This window comes from Anguilla rostrata, chromosome 18 (genome assembly GCF_018555375.3).
Source record: "Anguilla rostrata isolate EN2019 chromosome 18, ASM1855537v3, whole genome shotgun sequence".
In the NCBI taxonomy this organism is placed as follows: Eukaryota; Metazoa; Chordata; class Actinopteri; order Anguilliformes; family Anguillidae; genus Anguilla; species Anguilla rostrata.
Window position 1 is genome coordinate 1,840,788 of NC_057950.1, and position 25,479 is coordinate 1,866,266.

The 25,479-nt window shown below is 45.1% G+C and overlaps 1 protein-coding gene across 1 annotated transcript; it reads left to right on the forward strand.

Moving 5' to 3' along the window:
- Positions 1-3,835: 3,835 nt before the first annotated feature.
- Positions 3,836-25,134, forward strand: LOC135245192 (protein FAM13C-like). Its single transcript, XM_064318112.1, has 19 exons — positions 3,836-4,332; positions 5,600-5,777; positions 6,068-6,277; positions 6,622-6,802; positions 7,536-7,603; positions 8,374-8,548; positions 11,466-11,640; positions 13,872-13,969; positions 15,395-15,446; positions 16,853-17,300; positions 19,117-19,315; positions 20,044-20,185; positions 20,657-20,738; positions 21,082-21,272; positions 21,899-21,982; positions 22,279-22,383; positions 23,751-23,950; positions 24,280-24,381; positions 24,702-25,134. The coding sequence occupies exons 1-19, from the start codon at positions 4,303-4,305 to the stop codon at positions 24,823-24,825; spliced, it is 2,844 nt and encodes a 947-aa protein (XP_064174182.1). The 5' UTR covers positions 3,836-4,302; the 3' UTR covers positions 24,826-25,134.
- Positions 25,135-25,479: the final 345 nt, after the last annotated feature.

A 25,479-nucleotide genomic window follows, 5' to 3' on the forward strand; every position in this document is an offset into this window, starting at 1 on the left:
TATAAATGGATACAATGCAAAATGCTATGTAAAAGTTGTGTAAGTCGCTCTGGATAAGAGCGTCTGCTAAATGCCTGTAATGTAATGTAATGTACCTGTGTCCCAGACATATGGCCCTATGCCTCTGTCTGCAAGGTGCGTTTTAGAGCTAGCTAACAGAAATAGTAATTGGAGAAAACTGTTGCTAAGCAACTAAGTGCATACCTCAGCTCTAACGGCATCCATGAAGTATTCCAATCTGGGTTTAGACCCCACCACAGCACAGAAACCGCACTTATCAAGGTTACAAATTATTTAATACTGTCAGCCGACCGTAACTCTGTGTCGGTTCTTGTGCTCCTCGACCTGAGTGCAGCTTTTGACACAATTGATCATGGAATTCTTCTGGACAGACTCCAGGCCTGTGTTGGACTTCATGGACAGGCACTTGCATGGTTTGGATCATACCTATGTGACAGGAAACAGTTTGTCAAATTAAAAGAAGAAGAGTCCAGCTCCTCAATAATGAAATACGGTATTCCACAAGGATCAGTACTAGGACCAGCACTCTTCTCGCTATATATGCTACCACTTGGCAATATTATCCGGGCACATGGCGTACAGTTCGATACCCAGATTTATATTTCAATGAAACCTGGCGAAGCACTGCCGCTTTCACGGTTAGAGGCCTGTATTGTAGATATCAAGGTTTGGATGCTTTCAAATTTTCTGCTCCTAAATTCAGACAAGACTGAAATGTTGGTTTTAGGTCCCAAAATATTAAGGGAGAAATTGTCTACTCTCACCTTAAACTGTGATGGTTGTTTGGCTAAACCTAATATGGTCGTTAAAAACCTTGGTGTCACCATTGATCCTGATCTATCTTTTGACACCCATATAAATAACATATTCAGAATTGCCTTCTTTCAGCTGCGCAACATAGCTAAAATGAGACATTTCCTGTCAGTCGGGGATGCTTAAAAATTGATCCATGCATTTGTTACGTCTAGGTTAGATTACTGTAACGCCCTGCTTTCTGGCTGCCCTAATAACTCTTTAAAGAGTCTCCAGCTTGTGCAGAATGCAGCTGCTCGTATCTTGACCAGAACTAAGAAGTATGAGCACATTACACCAGTACTAGCGTCCCTTCACTGGCTACCCATTAAGCATAGGATAGACTTCAAGGTTTTGCTCCTGACTTTTAAAGCTCTGCATGGATGTGTACCTGTGTACATATCTAACCTGCTCCTACCTTATAAGCCCACAAGGTCACTCCGATCCCAAGACGCAGGCTACTTGGTAGTCCCAAGAATTTCCAAAAACCTAAAAGGTGGTAGGGCTTTCTCCTACAGGGCCCCACTACTGTGGAACCAGCTTCCAAAATTTATAAAGGAGTCAGACACAGTCTCAATATTTAAATCTAGATCTATGCTCAGGCTTACAATCAGTTGTAGTCTGGAGACAGGGTGCGAGAAGCCTGTAGTCATAGAGCTTTGTAGGTGTAGGTCATGTCACCACGTAGCCTAAAGTTAAAGTTGAGTTCAACAAATTCCATCAACTGACTAAATAGTAGTCTACTGACAACAGGCTAACAACCCTATTCAGTTTAACCTCGCGGAGAGGGGGGGGGGGGGGGGGGGGGGGCGGTGTCTGCACTTTTGCCTGGCTACCAATCCCAACAAGCAAGCTTGCTAAATCAGAACAATGCGGTCTGTTAGTCACTAAAAGACTGTTTACGATTACACACATTTGGATCCCTTGACATACACACACAATACAGTAGCCGAAAAACACTTCCAGTAAAAAAAAATTCACTTGCATACAGCCAAAACAGACTTTTGGCAATATGTCCCAAAATATTTCTTGAACACACCCACCGTTCGTTGGAGAGACAGAGATGGTAATTCTGCGCGTTTAACCTGAAATTCGTCGTTCAAGCTCGATGCATCCACCTAAAAGGTCTGTGTTGCATTTTACCCAGTGTTATATTTCCCCCACTCTCCCCTACTCTGTGTAAAAAAAATCTTCCTAATGTCTGTATGGAATTTTTGCTAATTCTCCAATGAAGGCCATACTCAAGGGAGAACAACCTGTTGCACTCCATAAAGTTAATATTAAAAGTTGGTGGATTATCAAGACTATAAATATGCCAAAACGTCATTGTGTGGGGGGCTGTAATCTGAAATCTGAAATTCTGTGTGCAAAAAGATGATTTTAACTAATGTTATTAGGTCTATTATAGCTAATAAAGTTTGTTCAAACCATGTTAGATAAAAACAGCCAAGTAAGTATCATAACTTTAGCTAGGTAGCTGTTTCCTTATGATGTGGTGTGATATGCAATGTTGCTAGCAATGCAGTTACATGTCATATCACATCTTTAAAAAACAAACAACAACAACAAAAAAACGAATAAAACATACAAATGACCATTTCTGACACAGCCTCTTAGCCACAGCAAAAGAAAGCTAAGTACTTACCAGGGACAAAATAGATCATTTACAACAAATGTGTCTGTCAGTATAAATATAAAAATCTTTCCCCTCACAACACATTTCCTGAATCAACTTGTTCCCCCTCATTAGCTCAGTCTTCTTACACGGGACGGCATACAATTTAAAATCAGGGTTCTTGGCTTTGTTATTTGTACATTTTTATAATCTTGATAATCCCCTGACTGCTCATACTAACTATATGAAGAGCAACTTATCGTTTTCCCCTATCGTGGGGGCGTAGCCTATTACAGGCGCGTTCATGCGTCCGTATTGCGTAAACACAGAGGTAGAAGTAAGAGCACCAGTTCCTGGCAGTTGTTTCAAATTATGAATACATTTTCAGGATTCGATAAGCACCGGAATGGAAACGTACATTTATTAACGAATTCCGAGTTTTGTAAATTTTGAACTCTCACGATACCCAATCATACTGAAGTCACTATACTGAGAGCGGAAGCCAAAACGGTTAAAAAACAAACAAACAAACGAACAAAAAGTGGTGAATTACGAAATTCAATCAGCAAACAAAGCAGAGGGGCCACGAGAGAATCGGAATTAAACTAAACAGGGTCAAATACGTGACGTCCAACAAAGCGATAACTATAAACAAAACACCAAGCATCGAGTTTGAAGAGGTAGTCTCCACTGGCAAGTGGCAAAATGGCGGTTTTTTCAAACAGAGTAACCTGAGGCGGAAACGCAGATGATGAACAGGAAGAGGGAGATACACACGCAGCAGAGACAAATGTAAACAAAAAACCTAGGACAGACGTGATAATGTGTATATCAGTGGACAACAGGAGAAATTGTTTTAAAATATAATTATAATTGACAATTTTTCCATCTAACACGTGAAAAATAACTCATTAATAATAATCACTGGGTGAAAAATAACCCCATGTATGATTTTTCATTCAAATGCTTCATAAATAATCCTTGTTCAACAGCCGTGGTGAATTAAATTAATGAAAATGTATTTGATATAATTTAATATATTATATATCAAAAATTAAAATTAAAAAATGCCTAGATTGTTTCTTTCCATTCAGATGCTGTTTGATGTTTGTGAGAGCAATGCAGTGTTAAGTAGGATGTTTTTATTTTTTATTTAGGCCTATTTATTTTAACCATTCACCTAATGATTCTCTAAAACTTTGCTCTGATTTATAGATTAGGCTTTATACTCTTGCCTCTACTGTCTGTACTGTTAGTACCATTTAATTGAAGGAAGCTGTGTGCGTTGCTACAACCAAGTGCCAATTAGGGTAATGAGCTGTCCAAAATAGCTACCTTGAAATAAAAATAATAAAGGTTGGCTATAATAGACTAGGCGTTTAAGGTTACTGTAAATGATGCCGCTACTATTCAATATTCATTTGCGCTTATTAAACCCCTATAACTAACCAAATTTTCGCCTGCTCATCATTTGAAACTTGTGTCATGTAGTTTCAGTACAAACTATATTTATCCGAAGTGGCAAGCTGTATAATTTACTGACTGTACCCTACGCTCACCATATAGCTTATCACCATGGATACATAAACAAAGTGTGACTATTTGGTCACATGGATAGCAACGTGTAAACAAAGATAAACTAGATAATAACATTATCCTGGTTCTGCTCTGATGACGTTTTGCGGTATTTTATTCTAATGGCCTCTTATAGCAAATTACAGACAAGTGTAACTTTCTGGTGCGAGAAAAAAATCAAAGTAACAAAAGAGCGTTACGATACGATTAGTATTTGATGTTCCGGGAGGGACGTTGCTGGAAAGGAGAGAGACACCCCTCCTTCGTGGGAATGGAGCGTCGTGGTTTACAAGATTAAAATGGGAGCAGGTGCCTCATTCGCAATCTTTGTAAGTTCATTTTTATGCGTAGCAACATTACCGTTTCTATTGCAGGTGCAGTATATTCGTGCAGAACCTTGCTAGCCCGTTTAGACAGGTGGCGCATCATTCTTCGAATGGTTCATGCACCAGCTAAGATTGGCTGCATCTTCTTGCCCTTGGTAACGATATTTATAGTGACATAACAGTGAATATATATTGCAAATCGGTATTTTGTTTTGTCTATTAAGCCACACATAGAACGTTTTGAGGCGAGAGAACGTTTTGTGGTAAATCTCTGAAAACAGCTTTAATTTAAGTTAACTTACATAGCATTAGACGGAAGTTGGTAAGCCTATTAATGGGGCAAGGGTTTGCGTTTGACCACAGAAGTAGGCTACTTGAACTTCGGTGGGGTAGCAGAGGCAAGCATATATTTAGCAAGAAATTTGTTTAAAACGTCCAGTAATTATGGAAGCATCGCTTTTTAAGATATATCTCTCAAACAAGAGGAAATGTAGGCTATATTGCTCCTTCAATATGACTGAGCCATATTTGCTTGTCAAATCGAAATGTCAGATTGGTATATTTATAAATAAAAATATTATTTGTCTATGTAAATTGTCAAATCTCAGAGACACTCAGAGGCCTATTGTCATTTTGTATGTATTTATATTGGAATTTCAAAGTGCTATAGAAATATGTAATGGTTAGCATCTCTGAATACACACCTTGCAGAACAGCACTGCATATCCTGGTTACATGCCTTATGTGAGTCAAGAGGTGAAAAGTAATTATGGGATACATCTTCTTACAGTATATAAGCAAATACCTAGGTCAACTGCTTAATTGAAATGCATATTTATTTATTCTGAAGGCCAAGTCTTTGAGGTAGGTAGAAAGGCAGAAATTATCCATTCATCCATCCATTATCTATAGCCGGTCATCCTGGGCAGGGTCGTGGGGAGTACTGGAGCCTAACCCAGTGTGCATTGGGCAAGAGGCAGGTACACACCCGGGACAAGCCACCAATCTATCGCAGGGCACACACCATTCACTCACCATTCACTCACGTACTTATACACATGGGTGATTTAGAGTCTCCAGTTAGCCTAACCTGCATGTCTTTGGACTGTGAGAGGACAACCGGAGTACTCGGAGGAAACCCACCGCGGCCACAGGGAGAAGATGCAAACTCCCCACAGAAAGGCCCAGGCCGGATTCGAACCCGGGACCTTCTTGCTGTGAGGCGATAGTTATTCATTAACTCTCATTGCTGTCTCTTGTCGTGCCACAGAAGGCAGGTTCTTCCTCCAGAATCAAGAAGCCCAGCCGGAAGATCCAGCCCAAGCCGTGCGGTGTGCGCTTAGGACCGGTCTTCGGTGTCTCCCTGCCGGTGATGAGAGAGACTGGGCAGCTGGTGTGCGGCCTTCCCTGGGTGCTGAGGGAGATGGTGGAGTTCCTGGAGAAGCACGGTGCGGATTCACTGCTTATTTCACTGGGTCACATTGTGACAACGCTGGCATACGTTCTTCCTGTAGGGGAGTTCAGCCTCTGTGTGTGCGTGCATGTTTGTGTGTGCGTGCATGTTTGTGTGTGTGTGTTTGTGTGTGTGCTTGCGTGTTTGTGTGCATGATTGTGTGTTTGTATATCATTGCTCATTGCTGATGACAGCAGGCAGGCATGCGTGTGCCTTACCCCATGAAACACTATGCGTATTGCTGCCATTTCTGTAAAAAACGGTTTCCCCCCGCCGTTCCCCTAGCCCTCCAGCAGAGGGGGCTGTTCCGCCTGGGCGGCGCGGTGCTGAAGACCGGCCTCCTGAAGGCCCGGTGTGACCGCGGCGAGGCCGTGGAAGTGGGCGCGGCCGGCGACGTCCCGAGCGTGGCCTCCCTGCTGAAGCTGTTCCTGAGGGAGCTGCCCCAGGCCGTCATTCCTGAAGCCCAGCGCGCCGAGATGGTCCGCTGCTTCAGAGGTACGGAACCGAACCCGTCGCCCCCCACCTCCCGGTCACACACGCAGGCACGCTGCTCAGCTTCAGCAGGTCAGTACAGCACTGGGCTGTTCATACAGACAGACTGACACATTCCAACTTCACCTCAAATCACTCTTACAAACAGACACAATATAGCCATTTAGCTTCGCTTCACCATGCATTGACCATTCATAAAACAGGCACATCTCATCATTTAGCTTCAGTACACATTATAGCTGTTTAGCTTCAGTATGTCACATAGCATGCTTTTAGAGTAAAGGAAATGACCGGTACTGGAATACAAGTCATACTGAAAGTATAATATGTGTGTGTGTGTGTCGCAGAGTGTACAGATGAACGGGCTCTGAACCATATGTTGAAGGAGCAGCTGAGCGGTCTACCTGAAGACAACCACAACATCCTGTCTTACGTATGTCACTTCCTGCTGAAGGTGGCCTCCCACAGCCAGGTCAATCACATGTCGGTGGAAAACCTGGCCACAATCTTCGGCCCCTGCCTGTTCCGGTAAGTTTATATTTCAATGGCATGGGATAAATTTAAAGACGGATGGAAGACATTCAACAGGCACATGTATCAAATGACATTTACGGTCATTTGGGGATGGTTAAAAGCATGACTCAGCAATTTGGATTTTGTTTTTGTCGTAACTAACATTACAAATGAATTTTCCTCTTTGTAAAGGCACTGAGTGTTCTGAAGAGAAAATGATTGTGATGCACTAAATGTGTGATGGACAAGGGTTATCTGAGGATGAAAACAGGAAGGAATAAATAAAAACTGAACAAAGAAACAAAGGACTGTAGTACTAAAAAAAATAATAGTGTATATTTGGCCTTCGTTTAGGAGAGCGGGTGTGTCTGTGCCTGCAGTGTTCGGTCAGTAGAGCGGGTGTGTCTGTGCCTGCAGTGTTCGGTCAGTAGAGCGGGTGTGTCTGTGCCTGCAGTGTTCGGTCAGTAGAGCGGGTGTGTCTGTGCCTGCAGCGTTCGGTCAGTAGAGCGGGTGTGTCTGTGCCTGCGGTGTTCGGTCAGTAGAGCGGGTGTGTCTGTGCCTGCAGCGTTCGGTCAGTAGAGCGGGTGTGTCGTGCCTGCAGCGTCGTCAGTAAGCGGGGTGTCTGTGCTGCAGTCGTCAGTAACGTGCAGGTCGGGGTGTGTCTGTGCCTGCAGTGTTCGGTCAGTAGAGCGGGTGTGTCTGTGCCTGCAGCGTTCGGTCAGTAGAGCGGGTGTGTCTGTGCTTGCAGTGTTCCTCAGAGCCCCAGGATGCTGGAGGAGCAGACCCTGTGCAATGCGCTGGTTTGCCTTGCAGCTGGTCAGAACTGTGTCTCCTTCCTCACCTGGGGGGGACCCTGGAACTCACGAACCCTCCCTCTGCCCTCCACCCCTGCCCTGCTCGCTCTGTCCACCCCTCAGGTGAGCATTTACCTGTCTGTGTGTGACAGCGCTGCCGCTCAGCACAGCTCAGTGCGTTATATCAGCATGAAAACAGATACTGCCAAAAAATGTATTTAATCTGTGTTTGTGTGTTAGAATCTGTGTATGTGTTGAGTCTGTGTGTGCTCTTCTGCCTGTGAAAGCCAACCCTGCTTTTGTTGCAGGAGAAGGCCATTGACCCCATCCCCTCAGTTTGGCCGTACGAGAGCTCAGCTGAAGCACAGCTGCCAGGCACAGCTGAGATAGTAGAGCTTAACACAGCTGAGACACATGTGCTTAACACAGCTGAGACATCGTTGCCAGGCACAGCTGAGACACTAGTGCTTAACACAGCTGAGACATCGTTGCCAGGCACAGCTGAGATACTAGTGCTTAACACAGCTGAAACAAAAATGCTTAACACAGCTAAGGCACAAGTGCTTAACACAGCTGAGACACAAGTGCTTAACACAGCTGAAACAAAAATGCTTAACACAGCTAAGGAACAAGTGCTTAACACAGCTGAGACCAGGCTACACAGCTAAGCACAGTGCTTAACACAGCTGAAACAAAAGATAAAACTAGAGTGCTTAACACAGCTGAGACACAAGTGCTTAACACAGCTAAGGCACAAGTGCTTAACACAGCTGAAACAAAAATGCTTAACAGCTAAGCCAAGTGCACAGCTGAGAAATAAAATAGTGCTTAACACAGCTGAAACCAAAATGCTTAACACAGCTAAGGCACAAGTGCTTAACACAGCTGAGACACAAGTGCTTAACACAGCTGAGACATTGTTGCCTGACACCTCCCATCCGGTCCTGACACCATTCCAGATAACAAGGTACGTCCCCCAATCCTTCCTTCAGTTTATGTTCCCAATTCTTTTCTCTTTTCAACAGGCTTTTTATATGCCTAATTTTTCCCTCTCCCTTAAATTGGAATGGCTTTTAATAACTGTAGACTTGTGTCATTGTTGCAGTTCCCCTCCCCTCAGTTCAGGACAGTTTACAAATGTACAAGAGTTTATATCCGAAAGATGTCTTATCACAGTGTCTTCACACTTGCTTCCTGTGTGTTTTTGATATTTTATGTATTGTCTGAGTAACGATCAGTCCAACAAGATGCTTGGTAAGATGCTCATGTTAATCCAGGGGTCAGGCTGATATTTTGGGCTTTGCAGTGTTGCCCGGGGATACCAGATGGGATGTGGCTGACACTGGAACCTTGTCTCCTCACTGCACACACAGATTTAATCTGGAATACCAGCCCAGTGAGGCAGTTCTGCACGTGTCTTATTGTGGCTCCAAAGTGCTCCGACATGAATCACTGAGTCACATAAAAGCTTGTGGCCCGGGGATGGGTGTGGCCCTAAATGAATGCATAGAGTGTGTATGCCAGCGGCCAGTTCTGTGCGTGTATGAACTGCTGGTGTGGGTCTGCATGTGCCCTGTCAATCACCTGTACCCTCTGATTAACAGCAGACTGTGTGTGTGTGTGTGTGTGTGTTAATGAGAGACAGAGCAGAGGAAATAGAGTTTGTGGGTCTGTGAGAGTGTGTGTGTGAGAGAGAGAGTGTGTGTTTGTGTGTGTGTGAGAGGAGAGAGAGACAGAGAGAGAGACAGGCTGTGACACAGTGTAGTGGATAACCTGGTCTCAGCTCAGCTAATGCTGTAAAATGTCAGGAATTAGGTAAAGTGTTTAAAATGAAGAAGTGTCATGGTTTGAACCCCATCACATGGGGAACAGCTGCATAACAGACTCCAGCTCCGGACTGAGCACTCTGTGGACATCGTTAACCTACGAAGTGTGCTCCTGCAGTATTATGTGCATGCAGACTAACGGCTAAAATGACTCTTTTACAACTACATGACCCAGGCAACATGGTGACTGGCAATCTGCCAAGGATGTGTTAGAGCAGAACCTGAGAGGAGATTACAGGCCTGTGGATTGTAAATGCGGTGGTAAATCAATTCCTGGTTCTGGGCCTCAAAATAGTTGTACTACCCTTTGTTGTCCACAAGGTGGTTCACGTGAGCCACTCTGCACAGAGCCCAGTGATTTAATAAAATATCCCAAACATGCCTTGTTTTTCAGCCATGTCTGATGTGTGTTTGCACAGGATGCATAGAGTGTCAATCAAATAACATACAGTATATGGACCCACACATTATGCATTGAACAAACATATACTCTATAAATCTGTATACTATAGATTTAGTGTTATGTTTGAGTTAATTGTTTTGTTATTTGGGTCAAATAGATCCTGTACTGTGTATTTACTTACACTAAACATTTGTTATGAGTATCATTTGGTACTTGGTGAGGAATACCTGATTTGTGGCAGAGGATTCTTATGTGAAATTAATTTAGATACCTTCTTATTAAATATTCTGATCCTTACCAAATTTTAAATCTGTAAAAATGACCCCAGTATGAGGTTTTCTTGCAAACAGTGAGATCATGGTCATCATTGCTGTACCACTAGAATATAGTGGTTAGTGGTGTTTCAAAGGCTGAACTACTGAACTGCTTGTTTGCTGAAATAATGAAGAGTGTCTCAGCTCTGTGTGTACTCATTCCTTTTAGAACTGCCCTCTTATCTAATCATGTGTCCTTGTCATAATTCACAATCGCTGCTATGTCAGATTTTTACAATCTGTTGAAGGCAACATCAATAATCACCTATACTTGGTGAATAAAAAGCAGGCCTGGCTGACTGGATTATGCATTAAAATTGCCCAATTCTACATTATGTGGTATGGTTCAGTTAATAAGGAAACAGGATACTGGCATGTTTTGATGACCTCAGCCAATAAGGAAACAGGATAGTGGCATGTTCTGATGACCTCAGCCAATAAGGAAACAGGATATTGGCATGTACTGATCACCTGACCAGAAACAAGCTCAGGATTGACAGGTGCACACGGAGAACTGAATTAAAATGGAGACAGCCATGAATGTTAATAAGTGGATGAGGACAATATAAATTGTACTGTAGAAGCAGACAAAAGTTTCTCTTCCAACAGGCACAAACGTATCAGAGGTGAAACTTCCTTAAGTGAATAAAAATACATATATTATATGTTTGTGATTTACACGAATGCTCTACTGTAAATTCATAATCCCTTTCTCCTCATGCTAAAACCTTATGAAATTTGAGAAGGGCTTCAGTGAGCTGCAGACATGAGGCAGACAAAGCTGGCCTACTTATACCTGAGAGTGTAAGCTGTGATTGGCTGACACCCCCCCTCCCCTGGTCATGGTCACAGACACTCTGACCGAAATATTATCTCCGCCTCTCCCACCCTAATCTCTTTATGGGTTTAGCTGTGGTTCAGAAGGTCCAGCATTTGTGTTTCACCATCACATCGAAATTCTGGCTATAAAGCAAGAAAAAACATTTCTGGCAAACCCAGAAAGTTAACTTCCTTTAAAGTAGAGTATCTTTATCAGCTGATAGCAGGATAATGGACTTGTCATACTTTATACTGGGTATGGTCTCCCTTCAGTGATAAACCTGTCTTCAGAACTGTAGAATTAACCGTTTGAATTCCACTGACCAGAGCCAAACTAGCAGACCAGGTTGAATGATCTACCTGGTGATAAACCGGTCGTCCTGTTCAACTGCCACAGTAGTGTCACATGATCAGTTCACTGCTTCTCCAAGGCAGATTAGTGACATGTTTTTGTTGTCTGGATTAAGGGATTTGTCCCCAGTGGTTGTGAAACCCCCCCCTCTCCCCTGCCCCCTCCCCCAGGGATGACCCAAGCAGGCTGAAGCCACCGGAGAAGGACAGTGTGGTCCTCACAGACGCCACACCTCGAGTGGAGAGGTCAGGGGTGGAGAGCCCAGGACAAGAGCAGATCCTCCAGCCCGAAAAACCGATATCCAGCTGCGGACTCATCTCTGACCTTCAGGAGGGCTTCTGCCAGGTACACCTGCCGTAAGATATAGGAGTACATAAGAAGCTCTGGAGCCCATTTAGTCTTGGCATTATATATGATTTTTACCTTGAAAATATTATGAAATAGCCATGTTCGATCATATCGATGGTGCACTGGCAGTCTCTGTCTTGGCGCATATTTGCTGAATCCGTGCTCCTCTGCCTGTGTTTGTCCTTCTGATATGTGTTTGGGACGTTTCTGGGTGCAACGCTCTCTGCTGTGTGGGGAGGGGTGGGTGTGGCTGCAGAGCCTGTGCGGTGGGATCAGGTTTCGGCAGAGCGTTTGTAGCTACAGTAACTAGCTACGTCGCTCTGGATAAGAGCGTCTGCTAAATGCCTATAATGTAATGTAATTGCTGAGGTAAAGTTGACAAGGCTTGTTCAAAAACTGAGCTTCACAAAGGGCATGAAAAGCAAGTTGGAGTTGGTGTGTTTTCTGTTGGACGTTACCTCTAGCTATCCACCCTAACCCTAACCCAAATTTGGGACTCGGGGTGAGTGGGCTTGGAGACTTCTTTGATTGTAAACACAGGAGCACAGCCAGGTTAAAAAATCCTGCATAGTATGCCTTTAATGTAAAACTGAAATGCCAGGGATGACAGCTCTGAAGTCCTTACAATACACACAGCAATATTTCCTGTTTAAAAGTTCAGAGTTTGGTTTACAGCTCAGCTTTGAAAGCTGTGAGATACCAGTTTTGAAGCCATGATACGCACGCTACAGGTGTCGCTGCTGAAGACGGGCACAGCTGAGGGGTGGGTGGGATGAGTGGGCAGAAATGTATTTTTACATCTCTAGATTAAAAATAATGTCTTATCAATAGCAGGAAGCGTGGTCAGAACCATTGGTCTTGTTTGTTTCTTACTGCTAAACATTAGTGTTCTGGATATCAGTAAAGAGAGTGTCAGATAATAGCCTGGCTAAAATTTTGTATTTTACTTGGATTTGATGTATTTTAAGTTGTTCATTCACCTCATTCCTTTGTTTAAGAAGGCTGCACACATGCATCATAGTCAGCCCCTATTTCATTGGCTGTCCATCTCCCTCACCCCCCATCTCAGCCAGCCTGAGAGTAATGGTGAACACTGACGGTACTGGCATAGTAACGGTCACTGACCCATGACGTTCATCTGTGGTCACATCTTCTGGGTGGCTGACAAATAGGGAGGACATCTCCTCAAAGGTCACTTCAAACAGACTGTCACTGTAAATGCGGGCCGTGTGTTAATAAAGTTTGTTTCCAGTTTTGACAAACACTCGGCTTGGAATGGCCGAACTGTTTCAGCGGGTTTCGAAGGCGTCGCTGTAGTTTCTGTCCGTGAAGAAGGTCCGTACTTAGACGGCTCCTGTCGTGCCTGTCGGTTGAAATGTCGCAGTTTGTTCCACGTAGATTTTTCCATCCGGGCTTAATAGCTGCTGTCACATGGGCATCGTCCCCAGGCTGTAATTGGGCGGGGGGTGGTCATGTGATCGTGTGCAGGGGACAGAGGGGCAGAACCTGGAGTGGCCGAGCCAGGCGTAGGGACGCTGGCGGTCCAGCCTACAAGTTTATGGGAAAAGGGGGACCTGGAGAGATTTAATAATGAGCGTGCATTTACCAGCGCACTCAGACAGTACGCCCTGTCGCTCTGTGCTCAGCTTACAGCTGTCGAGTTCAATGCTGTTTTGCTTTGGATATCCATATAATACGTTATTGTTATAAAACATGTTTCTATGACCATTGAAGAACACTGCAGAACAAAAGAGGGGGTGAGCATGAATTCTGTATCTGTCTATTTTTAGTTTCTAAGGTAGAATAGTTTATTTTTAATGTATGCATGGAATGTTTTTGGATCTATACATCCATTGTTGAAGTGGTTTTCATGTGAGAACAGATATTTTATATGGTGACCATATACTGTATATTGCATATAGTACATTTCATATAGCAGACAAATGTACTGTATATGATATAATACAGCATATAATTTTTTTGATGTGAAATATTGGTCTACATAATGCTAGAACATATATAAGGCAGATTTTAACATTATAAACAATACAATAGTCTCTTTATTGACAGGTATATGCCCTGTGTTATTTGGGTGTTTGGTTCTCTCAGTTCTATGCTCAGTTCCATGTTCATTTGAGCCCATTATCAGTAGGGTTCCGAGCGCGAGCTCTGGGATGCCGGGCACATCGTTCGGCTGTGAAAAAGGGGCGTGGTTTCTCCTGTTACAGGATATGGATGCTACAGCAGAGCTGACGGAGCGTCAGGGGAGCGCAGGTCCACCGGAGAACAGGGACCTCCTCTGCCCCGGCTCACCTCACACGGACAGGTGAGCGCAAAGCAGCTCCTCCCACACCTGTGCGTGGTCAACTGTAACCCTTTAAGGTGTGAGATCATTACTGTGATAGGATTATTCTTAACTGAACATTCTAATGCTGATGTCACAATCACTGCTGCAGACTGAAAGCAACGGAGTTCTAGAACACTGACTTAGAACTCTGAAAAAAAAACATTCCAAAAAACCCACTCTTCAAAGGGTTAAGAGCTCAGAGAACTGTCAGCCGGGCACACTCTGCCAACACTCTGCCAAGGAGTGGATGTGCCAGATATATGTCTTAGGAATGCATAAGACGCTTTGGTTTGGACTCCAATCAAATCCTTAACTTCAAGTGCACGTTTTTAATTTTTATCTTCACAGTTCATTTTGTTGATTGCTGAACTAACTTTGGCATATAAACTTTGGCATATAAAAACACTAACTTTGGCATATAAATACAAAAGTAGTCAAGGCAAATATGGATTGATCCAGGCCTTAGTGTTGGGCTTTTGTTTATTAGCACTGCCCTCTCTGGCAGAGCTACGGCTGTAAGTTACCGGATGACAGCGGAGCCTGCAGGAGCCGTTTGACCCAACGCTAACGCTGTTTGAGTCGCCGCTGTCCCAGATAACTAATCGCCTGGAACGGCCATTTTAATGCGCTGCATTTCTAAAACGTCTTTGTGTCGCCCTCGCGAGTCTCGTGAGCTGTAACGCAACGAGCTTCTTGACCAGGTAATCTGGCCGCCGCAGGTAAGCTGGCCGCCGCAGGTAAGCTGGCCACCGCGCGGGGTGTTTTAATTAAGGCCGCTGAGTCTGCCACCTGTGCGTCCGTGAGGCTGAGCTGCTTAAGCAGGACAGGGCGCAGACCTAAAGCAGTGACACACTGTCCCGACAGGGCCGGCCAAACCAAAGGTCACTGAACTTCCGGAACTTTCCCCTGCGGTCAGGTTCCGGGACCTTAGCTGTCACATACGGTTGAGGGTACGTGCAGAGTTGCATGGGCATTGTGTGTCAGGAGCTAGGCTTAACTCCCTGGGAAAGATAAATGCTTGAAGCGAGAGGTCCTTTCCGTACGCATGCGCATGCATCTATGCATTTATGTATTTCCCGCACGCAAGCACAAAGTAGAGAGTGAGCGCACAGTCTCAGTAACACACGGCCATACCTGACCTGCCTCAGATAATTATTGGAATTGCTATCTTTAAAAACGCTACATTGCTCTCTTGTTATTTGCATATATTTGCATAGCGGACCATGATAGGTTTGAAAGATTTGTGATGTCACAAATTTTTCTCGTACGTGTACTTTTCCAGCTGAATATGGAGAAGCTCTACATCTACAGTGGAATACTCTGTAAGGTCATGTTTCTAAGAGGAGTGGACCATTAACTGTCTTTCAGCAGACAGGAGTCTTTAGAAACTTTTTTTCCTTGCAGGGAGAAGGACATACTGAGAGAGGACAGTGAGATGCTTCAGGCCTTTGATAAGGTAGCCAGCCATCTCTCTCACCTGTCGTTGTCCTCTCACTGTGATATACAGAATGTTTCCATTAGAATTCAGACCGCCATGTTTACTTGTGCAAAATAGCCACCAAGACAAATGTTATTGCCTGGAAAAATAGATTTTAGTAAGTCTGGAGTATATGGTGTTATGTAGCATGTGGTCAATTAGAAAATTTTGTGCGGATCCATTTTTACTATTTTTTTAACTCCTGAAAAATTTGAATGTATGTTTTGGTCATGAGTCATGACCTACTGTATGTCTTGATCTGTCATGGCATTTCTTTCCAACATACCTACTCTGAGAAAAAGAAAAAAAAAAACATACAGATCAATGGGGAGGGTTGCTGAAGATTGAAATAAGAATTTTCTTAAACGAGACGTCTTGTTAGTGGTATGTGCGCATTACTTGCACTTAATAGGGTGAAACAAACCAAACAAATGAATCTGTACAGAAAGCCGCTGTGATAAGCAGCTTATCTGTCTCAACTGTAAGCACATTTAATGATCCAATGTATGCTTAAATAGGGAGTAAAAAAACAAACAAAAAAGCATATTTGTCAGGCCCATGTGCTGAAACATTATAACATTATAAAATGGGGCTGGTGAGTATATTGTTGTTTTCTGAGCTGTGGGAGATGATTGGTCAGGAGTGTGTTCAGTATCTGTTAGTGTAAGCCATTGTGAAAGTGCACGTGTGAGTGTGCAGCATTCAGCCTGAATGGAGAAACCCAGCGTGAATGCAGGAGAATCTGTCTCTCACTTCAGCACCGAACGTGAGGAAAACCCCACCCCCGCTCCCCCCCCCCCACGTCCCCCGCCGCCGTCAGCCGCTGCCCACCAATCCACACCGCCCCCGGCCCTCAGCTCAACCTCAGATCAGACCACGCCCCCTTACACCTGTGCACCAATCAGATGCTCCAAGGTGTGGAGGAAATTAGCATGGAGCAGAGGCTCCACCCCCTCCAGGCTGCACACCGCTACACGAGAGCCATGAATAATGCGGCATCAAACAGCCTCACCGAGCGAGCGAGAGAGAGAGAGAGAGAGAGAGAGAGGGAGAGAGAAAGAGAGAGAGAGGGAGAGAGAGCAGAGAGAGAGAGGGAGAGAGAGAGAGAGCAGAGAGGGCAGGAATGACAGAAGAGAGGGAGAACAGTGAGGGAGGGAAAGAGGAGAGAGGCGGATGAGAGGGGTGAGGTTGGGAGGGAGAGTGAGAGAAACGCAGACGCAGAGATGGGGATCAGAGAGGGAGAACCGAGCTGTCGCTGAGGAACCCCAGGACCGTGAAAGGGTGGTGACGCGGTACCGCTATAAAACACGCGGACCCCGCCCCCCCACGCCGCTCCACCCCTCCCGCCCCTCTCCCACAGCACCATGTTCTGCTTCTGCCTGCAGGGCTCTCTGCTCCAGCTGGAGGCTCTGGAGGAGGAGGCGTATCCCTCTGCTGGAACCCGCCACGAGGACGCGGGCCAGACTGCCAGCCAGACCGCCAGCCAGACCACCAGCCAGACCACCAGCCAGACCACCAACCAGACTGCCAACCAGACCACCTGTCAGACCACCGGCCCGACCGCCAGCCAGACCACCAGTCAAACTGCCAACCAGATCACCAGTCAAACCGCCAACCAGACCACCAACCAGACCACCAGCCAGACCACCGGCCAGACCGCCAACCAGACCGCCAGCCAGACCGCCGACCAGACCACCAACCAGACCACCAGTCAAACCGCCAACCAGATCACCAACCAGACCACCAGCCCGACCGCCAGTCAAACTGCCAACCAGATCACCGGCCAGACCACCAACCAGACCACCGGCCAGACCCCCTCCACCCCAGAGACAGGTAAAACCGACAGCTATATTCTGCTGCCACGCACACCCACACGCACACCCACACAGGGCTGTGCAGAAAGCGCTCTGCTTTTCCACACAGACAAAAGGGGAAACAAACACTTGAAGTATTAAAGCAAACACACCAGCTGGGGAGGGGAGAACGCAGTAATCAGGCTTCTATAGAGACTTCACCAAGCACTGATGTCTGTATGTCCAGTTCATGCTTTCTTAGTCAGATGCAATGTGAGCAGAATGCCTGCTCTTGCTAAATACCAAGCTCAGTATTAGCTGCTGATGCTTAGCTGCTGATGCCTTTAGCCTCTGAGTTGAACTGGCTGTGATGGGTGCGGTTAACTTAGATTTCATTTGCATGTAATTTGCATGTAATGGTTTCACCCATGCAGCCCTGTGCTACATTGCTACAGGGAAACAAATGAACTAGTTTAGAGGGCTGCTGCAGTCCAGGTTAGGAGCAGGTTAGGAGCAGGGTCGGAGAAGATTAGGAGCAGCCTAGGAGCAAGTTAGGAAGCAGTAGAAGCTCAGTGATTCTCTCGCTGCTCTTGTTCGCCGGTTGTTTACATGGCAGCCGTTCAGCACCTGTAAGGAGTTCCAAGTCTGGTTTCTATTAATAACCGTGTGCCATGTGCGATGGAGTGTATGGTAACAGGGCCCAGTTCATCCACACTGACAGGCTGATCACAGAACTGATCCACACTGCCAGGCTGATCCCAGAACTGATCCACACTGCCAGGCTGATCCCAGAACTGATCCACACTGACAGGCTGATCCCAGAACTGATCCACACTGCCAGGCTGATCCCAGAACTGATCCACACTGCCAGGCTGATCCCAGAACTGATCCACACTGACAGGCTGATCCCAGAACTGATCCACACTGCCAGGCTGATCCCAGAACTGATCCACACTGCCAGGCTGATCCCAGAACTGATCCACACTGTCAGGCTGATCCCAGAACTGATCCACACGGACAGCCTGATCCCAGAACTGATCCACACTGATAGGCTGATACCAGAACTGATCCACACTGACAGGCTGATCCCAGAACTGATCCACACTGCCAGGCTGATCCCAGAACTGATCCACACTGACAGGCTCATCCCAGAACTGATCCACACTGTCGGAACAGCAGCATGTCAGTGCGTCTGAATCCTCAGGGTGAATTTGGACCCCCCGCCCCAGGGGTGCCCTGACTCATGGTGTGGGCCATTGTGCACTGACTAGTATTGTGCACTTGTGTGTTTCTGTTGTCAACTGTGTGTTCAGGGGCAGGCCGGTTGTTTTAGGTAATCTGGTGATGAGTAGATGCTAACACAGAGAGCTAGCTAACACATTACCGGAGGCAATGCAGGTCACATTCATTAGATAAAAAAATCTATTACAGCATATGTCACGTTAAAATATTTACCAGCTCAAAAAGAAAGGTTACCGTTTCCCTCCCTTAAAGAGCAGCCTGGGAGGAACTTAGCCTGTCCTGCAAGACCACCTGGAGGAATTCTGACCAAAGTGCAGGATTCGGTGCCCCCTGCAGGCGTTATCTGTTAACGCATCATTCTCAGTGTTTTAGTGGCCACATTTACATGCAGGCAATATTAGAATACTTCAAAAATTCATTCTCATGCTCGTCCTAAATATGTGACTAATGGAAAAAGGTTGTCCAAATGCAAAAAAAAATAAATAAATGACTTCAGGGTTCTTCATGATACTCATTATTTGAGTTGACAAGCCTGCTGGCATGCAGGTGTGGTCTGGACTCTGGTTTGGGGTGTGTCGTGTGTCTCTCATTGTGTGTTGTGTTCTCCCCGGCAGGGCTGGATCCTGACCCCAGTGTCACGGCCCCCGATGGGGGGGCCCAGGGGTCCCCGGGACCCAGCCCCCTCCTGCTCCACATCGCCAACTGCGCCAGCCCCCTCCCCTCCCCCCGCTGCCCCCACCTCAGCCGGAGCCAGCGTTTCCAGAGCGACCCCGAGACCGCGCCCTCGCCCCCCTGCTCGCAGCCCTTCATCAAGTACGACTCTTCCCTCCTCTTCCTCAGTCCTCTCTTTCATTCTCTCAGACACTTTCTCTTTAGTACAGAACACAGGAATCGGACTCCTGCTCAGTTTAGTTCAGTTCTGTTTCTTAATCAGCTGACATGGTGCCATACAGCACAGTACCTTAAGTTATCCTGTACCTTATTAGCATAATTTTTCTGTTTATTATTGCCATGTGAGTTCATATAAGAACTTGAGTTGATTCCAGTGTGGTGTGTTCCTTTTGTGCACAGAGATGATGTAAGGTCTTTCCCAGCATGGTGTGTTCATTCTGTGTATGATAATGATGGAGGTCTGCACTGTACTATACTGTAGATCGTGCTGCTGGGGAACCTCCCTGGAAAGTCTGTTAAATCAATAATTCTACCCCCATGGTCTCGCTGCCCTGACAATGCCTGAGCATTTTAATAATTTCACTGCCGTTTAAGAATCTTTAGTTTAAGATTTTTTTCCTTTCAAAATTCTGTCAGTGTTCTAGAACTCCACTGCTTTCAGTCACCAGTAGTCACATCAGCATTAGAATGTTCCACGAAGAGCATTCTAATCACACATCTGTGATCTTATACCTTAAAGGGTTAGCGTATTAGACCCTAGGCTTTGTGCACTGGGATCCATGTGTGTGTGACTGTGGGGATTAAGGGCTGTATGTGGCCACGGAGCAGACAGACATGCTGGGGTGACGCTCGAGTATGGTCTTCCTCAGGGCTCGCCCCATTGGCCGGACCCAGTTTCCGGAAGGTTCCGCAGACACGCTTTCCACCGCTCTGCTCACAAAACACATCCAGGGCCTGAAGAGGAAGATCAGACAGTTTGAGGAGCAGTTCGAGCGGGAGAGGAACTACAGGGTAAGTAAGCACCCACAAAGAGTTTAGCCCTTAATTGTAAAAAAAAAATGCTGAATCTGAATAGGCACAGACAGTGCCACTTGGAGAGGAGTAATAAAATGAATGTTATGGTTCCCCCTGCTGGTTGCAATGTGCCATTTCCTGTCTGTCCGCCTCTTCTGTTTGCTGTGCAGGAGATACAGTATGTAGGAGGAATAATTTCACCAGCTAAATAAACAGGCGGTGAAATTCTTAGCGTGACAAAATACAGCACTGAATATTGAAGGGAAGTAATTCCCATAGGGGCATAAAATTAGAAGTTATATAAATTGGCAAAAAAAGATGTGCCCACTTATTTGCCCACTGTTAAAGTAAACTGTTAAAGACTTATTTTAGTGTTTTTTATTTTAGTTCTTAGACTTTTTCATGGTTATGATGATTACGATTATGATTATTATTATGATTATTATTATTATTTCTCTACTACTTCAGCCATCACACAATGACAAAACCGCCAACCCAGAGATGTTCCAGCTGATGGGCGACCTGGCAAAGTCTCGGAAACAGCTCAGAGGTTTGAGTTTAGCAATGTAGAAGCCAGTTAATGGCCAGTCTATACAGTCTTTAATTTAAAACTGATGTGTGCGACTCAGTCTTTCCTCCCAGCTGAAATTAAGCCCATGTACAGTTTCATATGATACATACACACAGCCATACATAAGCAAAAATGAACAGACTCCCTAATACACACCAATAGAGAGAGAGATAGAAATATTTCACAAAAAGCAATTGCTGACCACAAAATCTTTGACTGAGAAGAGGCTTCAAAGTTCTATCCAAGATATATAGTACTTGGAACAGTGTTCCTTTCAAAGAGCTTCGTGGAGATTTAATTGTAGGACATTTTCCCACTTCAGACCTGAGACTGAAACAGGAGCAGGTGAGGGATCAGAAGACGGAAGAGCCTGCTGATGTCTGCAGGTACGGCGGTGACCTGCAGGGGGCGCCAGCACAGAGCCAGAGGCCCTCCCTGGAGGACACAGTGGAAGCGCTACTGAAGAGGCTGAGGGAGAAGCGGCGAGCGCTTGGTCTCCCTGACAACGTGAAGGTGAGTCACGGGAGGGAGGCGTTCCCCTCGCGAGCCTCCGCTGACTCCCCAGACCCCCCAGATACTGGGCTCTGCGGTCTCATCACTGCTGTCTGTCTGTACTGCTGGGACTGAAACATTAACATTTAATGAATCTTCAGAAAACTAGTTCACATTCTTTTGAAAAATATATATTATTTCAGTTTTAGTTTAAGTCCGTGTTTTCCATTGACCTAGGTACAGTTTTTGTGTGGGTTTAAAAGATGACAGGAAGTCCAGAAACCGATATAGCCTTCCAGGAGCAGGATCCCCACACCTGTGCTATAAGCTTTGAACACTGTGTAGTTGTTGTTTCCTTGACTACCAATAGCTTGTTGCAGGAGTCTCAAACTTATAGGTCCTGAGGGAATAGGTGTCGGCCTGTTTCCGTGGTTTCTCAGGGAATAGGTGTCGGCCCGTTTCCGTGGTTTCAGCAGCCAACGCAGGCCTTGGAAACGAGCCAATCAAAATGGCTTAAATGAAGCACTTAATTGCTGGAGCACACCAGCAGATCAGACACTGTGGCATTTTAGGATCTGAGTTTGAGATCCGTGGTTGATTGTATTCTGAGGTTATGAACATGTCTAAAATGTCTTTGTTTTGTTCAGGAAATGACCAAAAAGCAGATGGCCCTGGAGAAGATAACTCTGCAGAAGTGTTTACTGTACTTTGAGAGCCTGCACGGTCGTCCGGTAAGACCCTTCGCCATCTACTCAATGGCCTGCATTCACTCAGCATGCGTCCTTACCTTTGACTCAATAAAATGCAAGTGTTGCTTTTTTATTTTCAGAATTGGTTTGTTTGGTGAGTTGAGAAATGACCAAAAAACTACAGAAGTGCTCTTGAGTAGAAAAAGAAATGACTCTTGAATTAGTAAAGATGAGGATACATGTCTGGATGGAGAGCAATGTTAAGAGGAGTCTGCTCGAGCTGAAGAGGGTGCGGTGTGTGATTTGAGCATCATGTGACCCTGTTTTCTCCGTTTCAGGGCACCAGGCAGGAGAGGAACCTGATGAAGCCGCTGTACGACAGATACCGCACCATCAAACAGCTCCTGTGTGCAGCATCCGCCATTACCACCATCACTGCCATAGTGAGTCACTGTACAGCTCCACCAATCCCACAATGCAATGGGCCTGTGGCTCACAGAACCCTGTCCTGGATTTCTGTTGTTGCTCAGTGCTTTAATTCATCGATTAAAGCAGTCAGTTACGCAGTTAACTCACGGCACCTGGCTTCTTTGGTCTAAAATGGGTGCTGGTTTTGAAGGTGAATGACCAGGACTGAGAACCGCCACCTCAGGGCACATTTATCGCCATGGTTACAATAATTACACTCATGTGGTAAGCAGCCAGATCAGGGGATGGCAGTGAAAAATTCTCCTGGAACATCAGGCGCAACAAATGACCAGTGCTGCATATTCACTCAGCCCTCACACCTGTATTTAGCTTGCAGTAAATGCTATAGTTCATGCATATGTTAATTAATGCATAGGCTCCTGCATATGTATTTTCAGGAGATTACATTACATTACATTACAGGCATTTAGCAGACGCTCTTATCCAGAGCGACGTACAACAAGTGCATTAGTTCAAGGTGCAGAGGTGCAAAAGAAACACACTAGAGTGAAGTAAAGAGAGATCATATGCATGACCACAAAAATGGGAAGGAGAGCGTGCAAATAAATGCATACAAATTAGCTTGTGATTTTTTTCTGCACAAGGAGCTGATTACATGTCTTGTGCCTGCCTGGGAAAAACTCAGTCTTGACTCTGGGTGGGTTGTGAGAGCCGTGACACAGTGGCTATAAATGCTGCCAGGAGGCGTAGGTGGCGTCAGGGATTAGAAATTAAATGGAGAGAGTACTTTATCCAGCATCACTCTGAAAAAAAAATTCAATTCAACAAGTAATCCAATCCAATCTAACATCAGGTCCCTCAGAGACACCCTGCATCAGTGCCAAGAGGCTCTTGTGGGTGGATGACTCATGTATATTCAGCCTAAGCACTTAAATTAAGTAACTTTTAATTAAGTTGCATTTTTTTTTATTTCTACACGACTTAATTAGTTTTGTGGCCAGTGCATTTTACATTCAATTCAGGCAAGAGTAAAGCCTTTAAAAAAAAAAAAAAGATTTCCTTGAAGTAGTTTCGCGTAACTGATTTTAACTTTTGGTACTTTTTTAGTCATTGTGCAAATATTGTAGATACATTGCAGGTTTTCTGAGCATTATGTTTGTGTACAGGCAGAAGAGGACGGCTCTGAGTGTTGTGTGTATTTTTGTTCAGGCAGAAGAGGACAGCTCTGAGTGTTGTGTGTATTTTTACTCAGGCAGAAGAGGACGGCTCTGAGTGTTGTGTGTATTTTTACTCAGGCAGAAGAGGACGGCTCTGAGTGTTGTGTGTATTTTTATTCAGGCAGAAGAGGACGGCTCTGAGTGTTGTGTGTATTTTTGTTCAGGCAGAAGAGGACGGCTCCGATGATGACAGCACACAGGGCGGGTCCTTGCCCTCCTGCGCCGCGATACGCCTGCAGCGCCTGGACGAGTGGGCGGGTCCGCAGGAGGAGGACAGCGACGCCACCTTCGTGTCCCCGCTGGACGAGGCGAAAGCCGTCAGGCTGCCCGCCATCACCGTGTCCAACCTCCACGAGGCGTCCAGGTACGGGGGAAGGGCCTCTTCCAGGCTACAGTCTGGTTCTTGCCATCTGATTGGTTCTCTCAATTTTTAACTGAGTGCTATGCTATAGGCCAACGGAGGCGGCAACTGAAGGAGTTTGAGTAGGAACTGAATCATTAGTTTATCAGCATAGCACATCCCCATAAGTTGGCGGGCTATATAAATGGAATCTATCCAGTACTTTACCTTCACTTACGCAGTCAACCCCTTAAAGACCGTAAATGGTGTGTGAAGACCCTAAATGGTGTGTGAGGACCCTGAATAGTTTGTGAGGACCCATGTTTAATGGGTATGGCTATAAACTCCTCCAGGTTGGAGCTACTGCACTGCCTTCGGGAGACAAGGGTAGAGAAGAAGAAACTACGCAAGGGGCTGAGCGAATTTGAGGAGCAGTTCTACAGACAGGTGGGCAGGTAAGACTCATCTCAAAAACACTTCCTCGTTCCTTTTTTGTTGATTTAATGAACATTTCAGCTTTTAACACTGTCTGGGCAAAAAAAAAAAAAAAACACCCACAAAAGCTTGGTCAGCAAATGACACAACAGTGTACAAGAACTAAGAACTACACCAAGAGAGTCGTATGGGCACACCGCTGCCCTAAACACACTATGTTGGTACTGCAGGCATAAGTCCTATTTGGATTACAAACTGCCATTGATCAACAGCACTGGTTGAGTAAGGTGAGACAGTGGTTAACTCTACTTGATTTTTTTCCCCCTCCCCTCTCTTCAAGGACTGCACAAAAAGATGACCGAATTCCAATGGCAGAGGAATACCAGGAATACAAACATCTAAAAGCTAAACTCCGATTACTGGAAGCTCTGCTAAGCAAACAGGAGACTCCAAAGATCATCTGAGAGAAAGGCTTCTGTTCTTAGAATTTTCATTTCAGTTTCATTCCGGACATTCTAATGCCACACTCATGCCCTGACGCACTTTATGAACATTCACCTCGGTTGGCAAAAAGAATAGAAGCCAAGCTATCCAGTTGTTGCTAGGCAACAAAATTCAAACATCTCTTGTTGTTCCAGACAAAGATGCAACGTTCAACATGAAGCCTAATGTACCCATAAAAATTCTAGTTTTATTCGGGTGAAAAATAAACCAATCTTTGAAACATCTGCAGATCTAATATATGGCACCTTGCCTTTTAAAAAAACCAAAAATAGGATATAATATATAAATACACACACACATGCCCATAATGAAAGATATTTTGATTTCAACGGCCGCATATATTGACAGAGAAACTGTAAAAAAAAAAAAATGTGATGTGTAACTGAGATATCAACCGTTAGGAAATTATTAAAGGGGGAAAAAATGTCTATTTCCTTGCAAATGTATGCTTCAGAGGGAAAACAGAGGCCAAGATGAATCTGCTGTATAATTTATTCCTTCCAGTGAATATGAATGGATGTGCATGTATGTTTATATAGTATATTGCTCCTGCCAGCTATAATATCACATTAGTAAGCTGTCACTTTGAAATGAAATAATAAGATTTTCAGTTT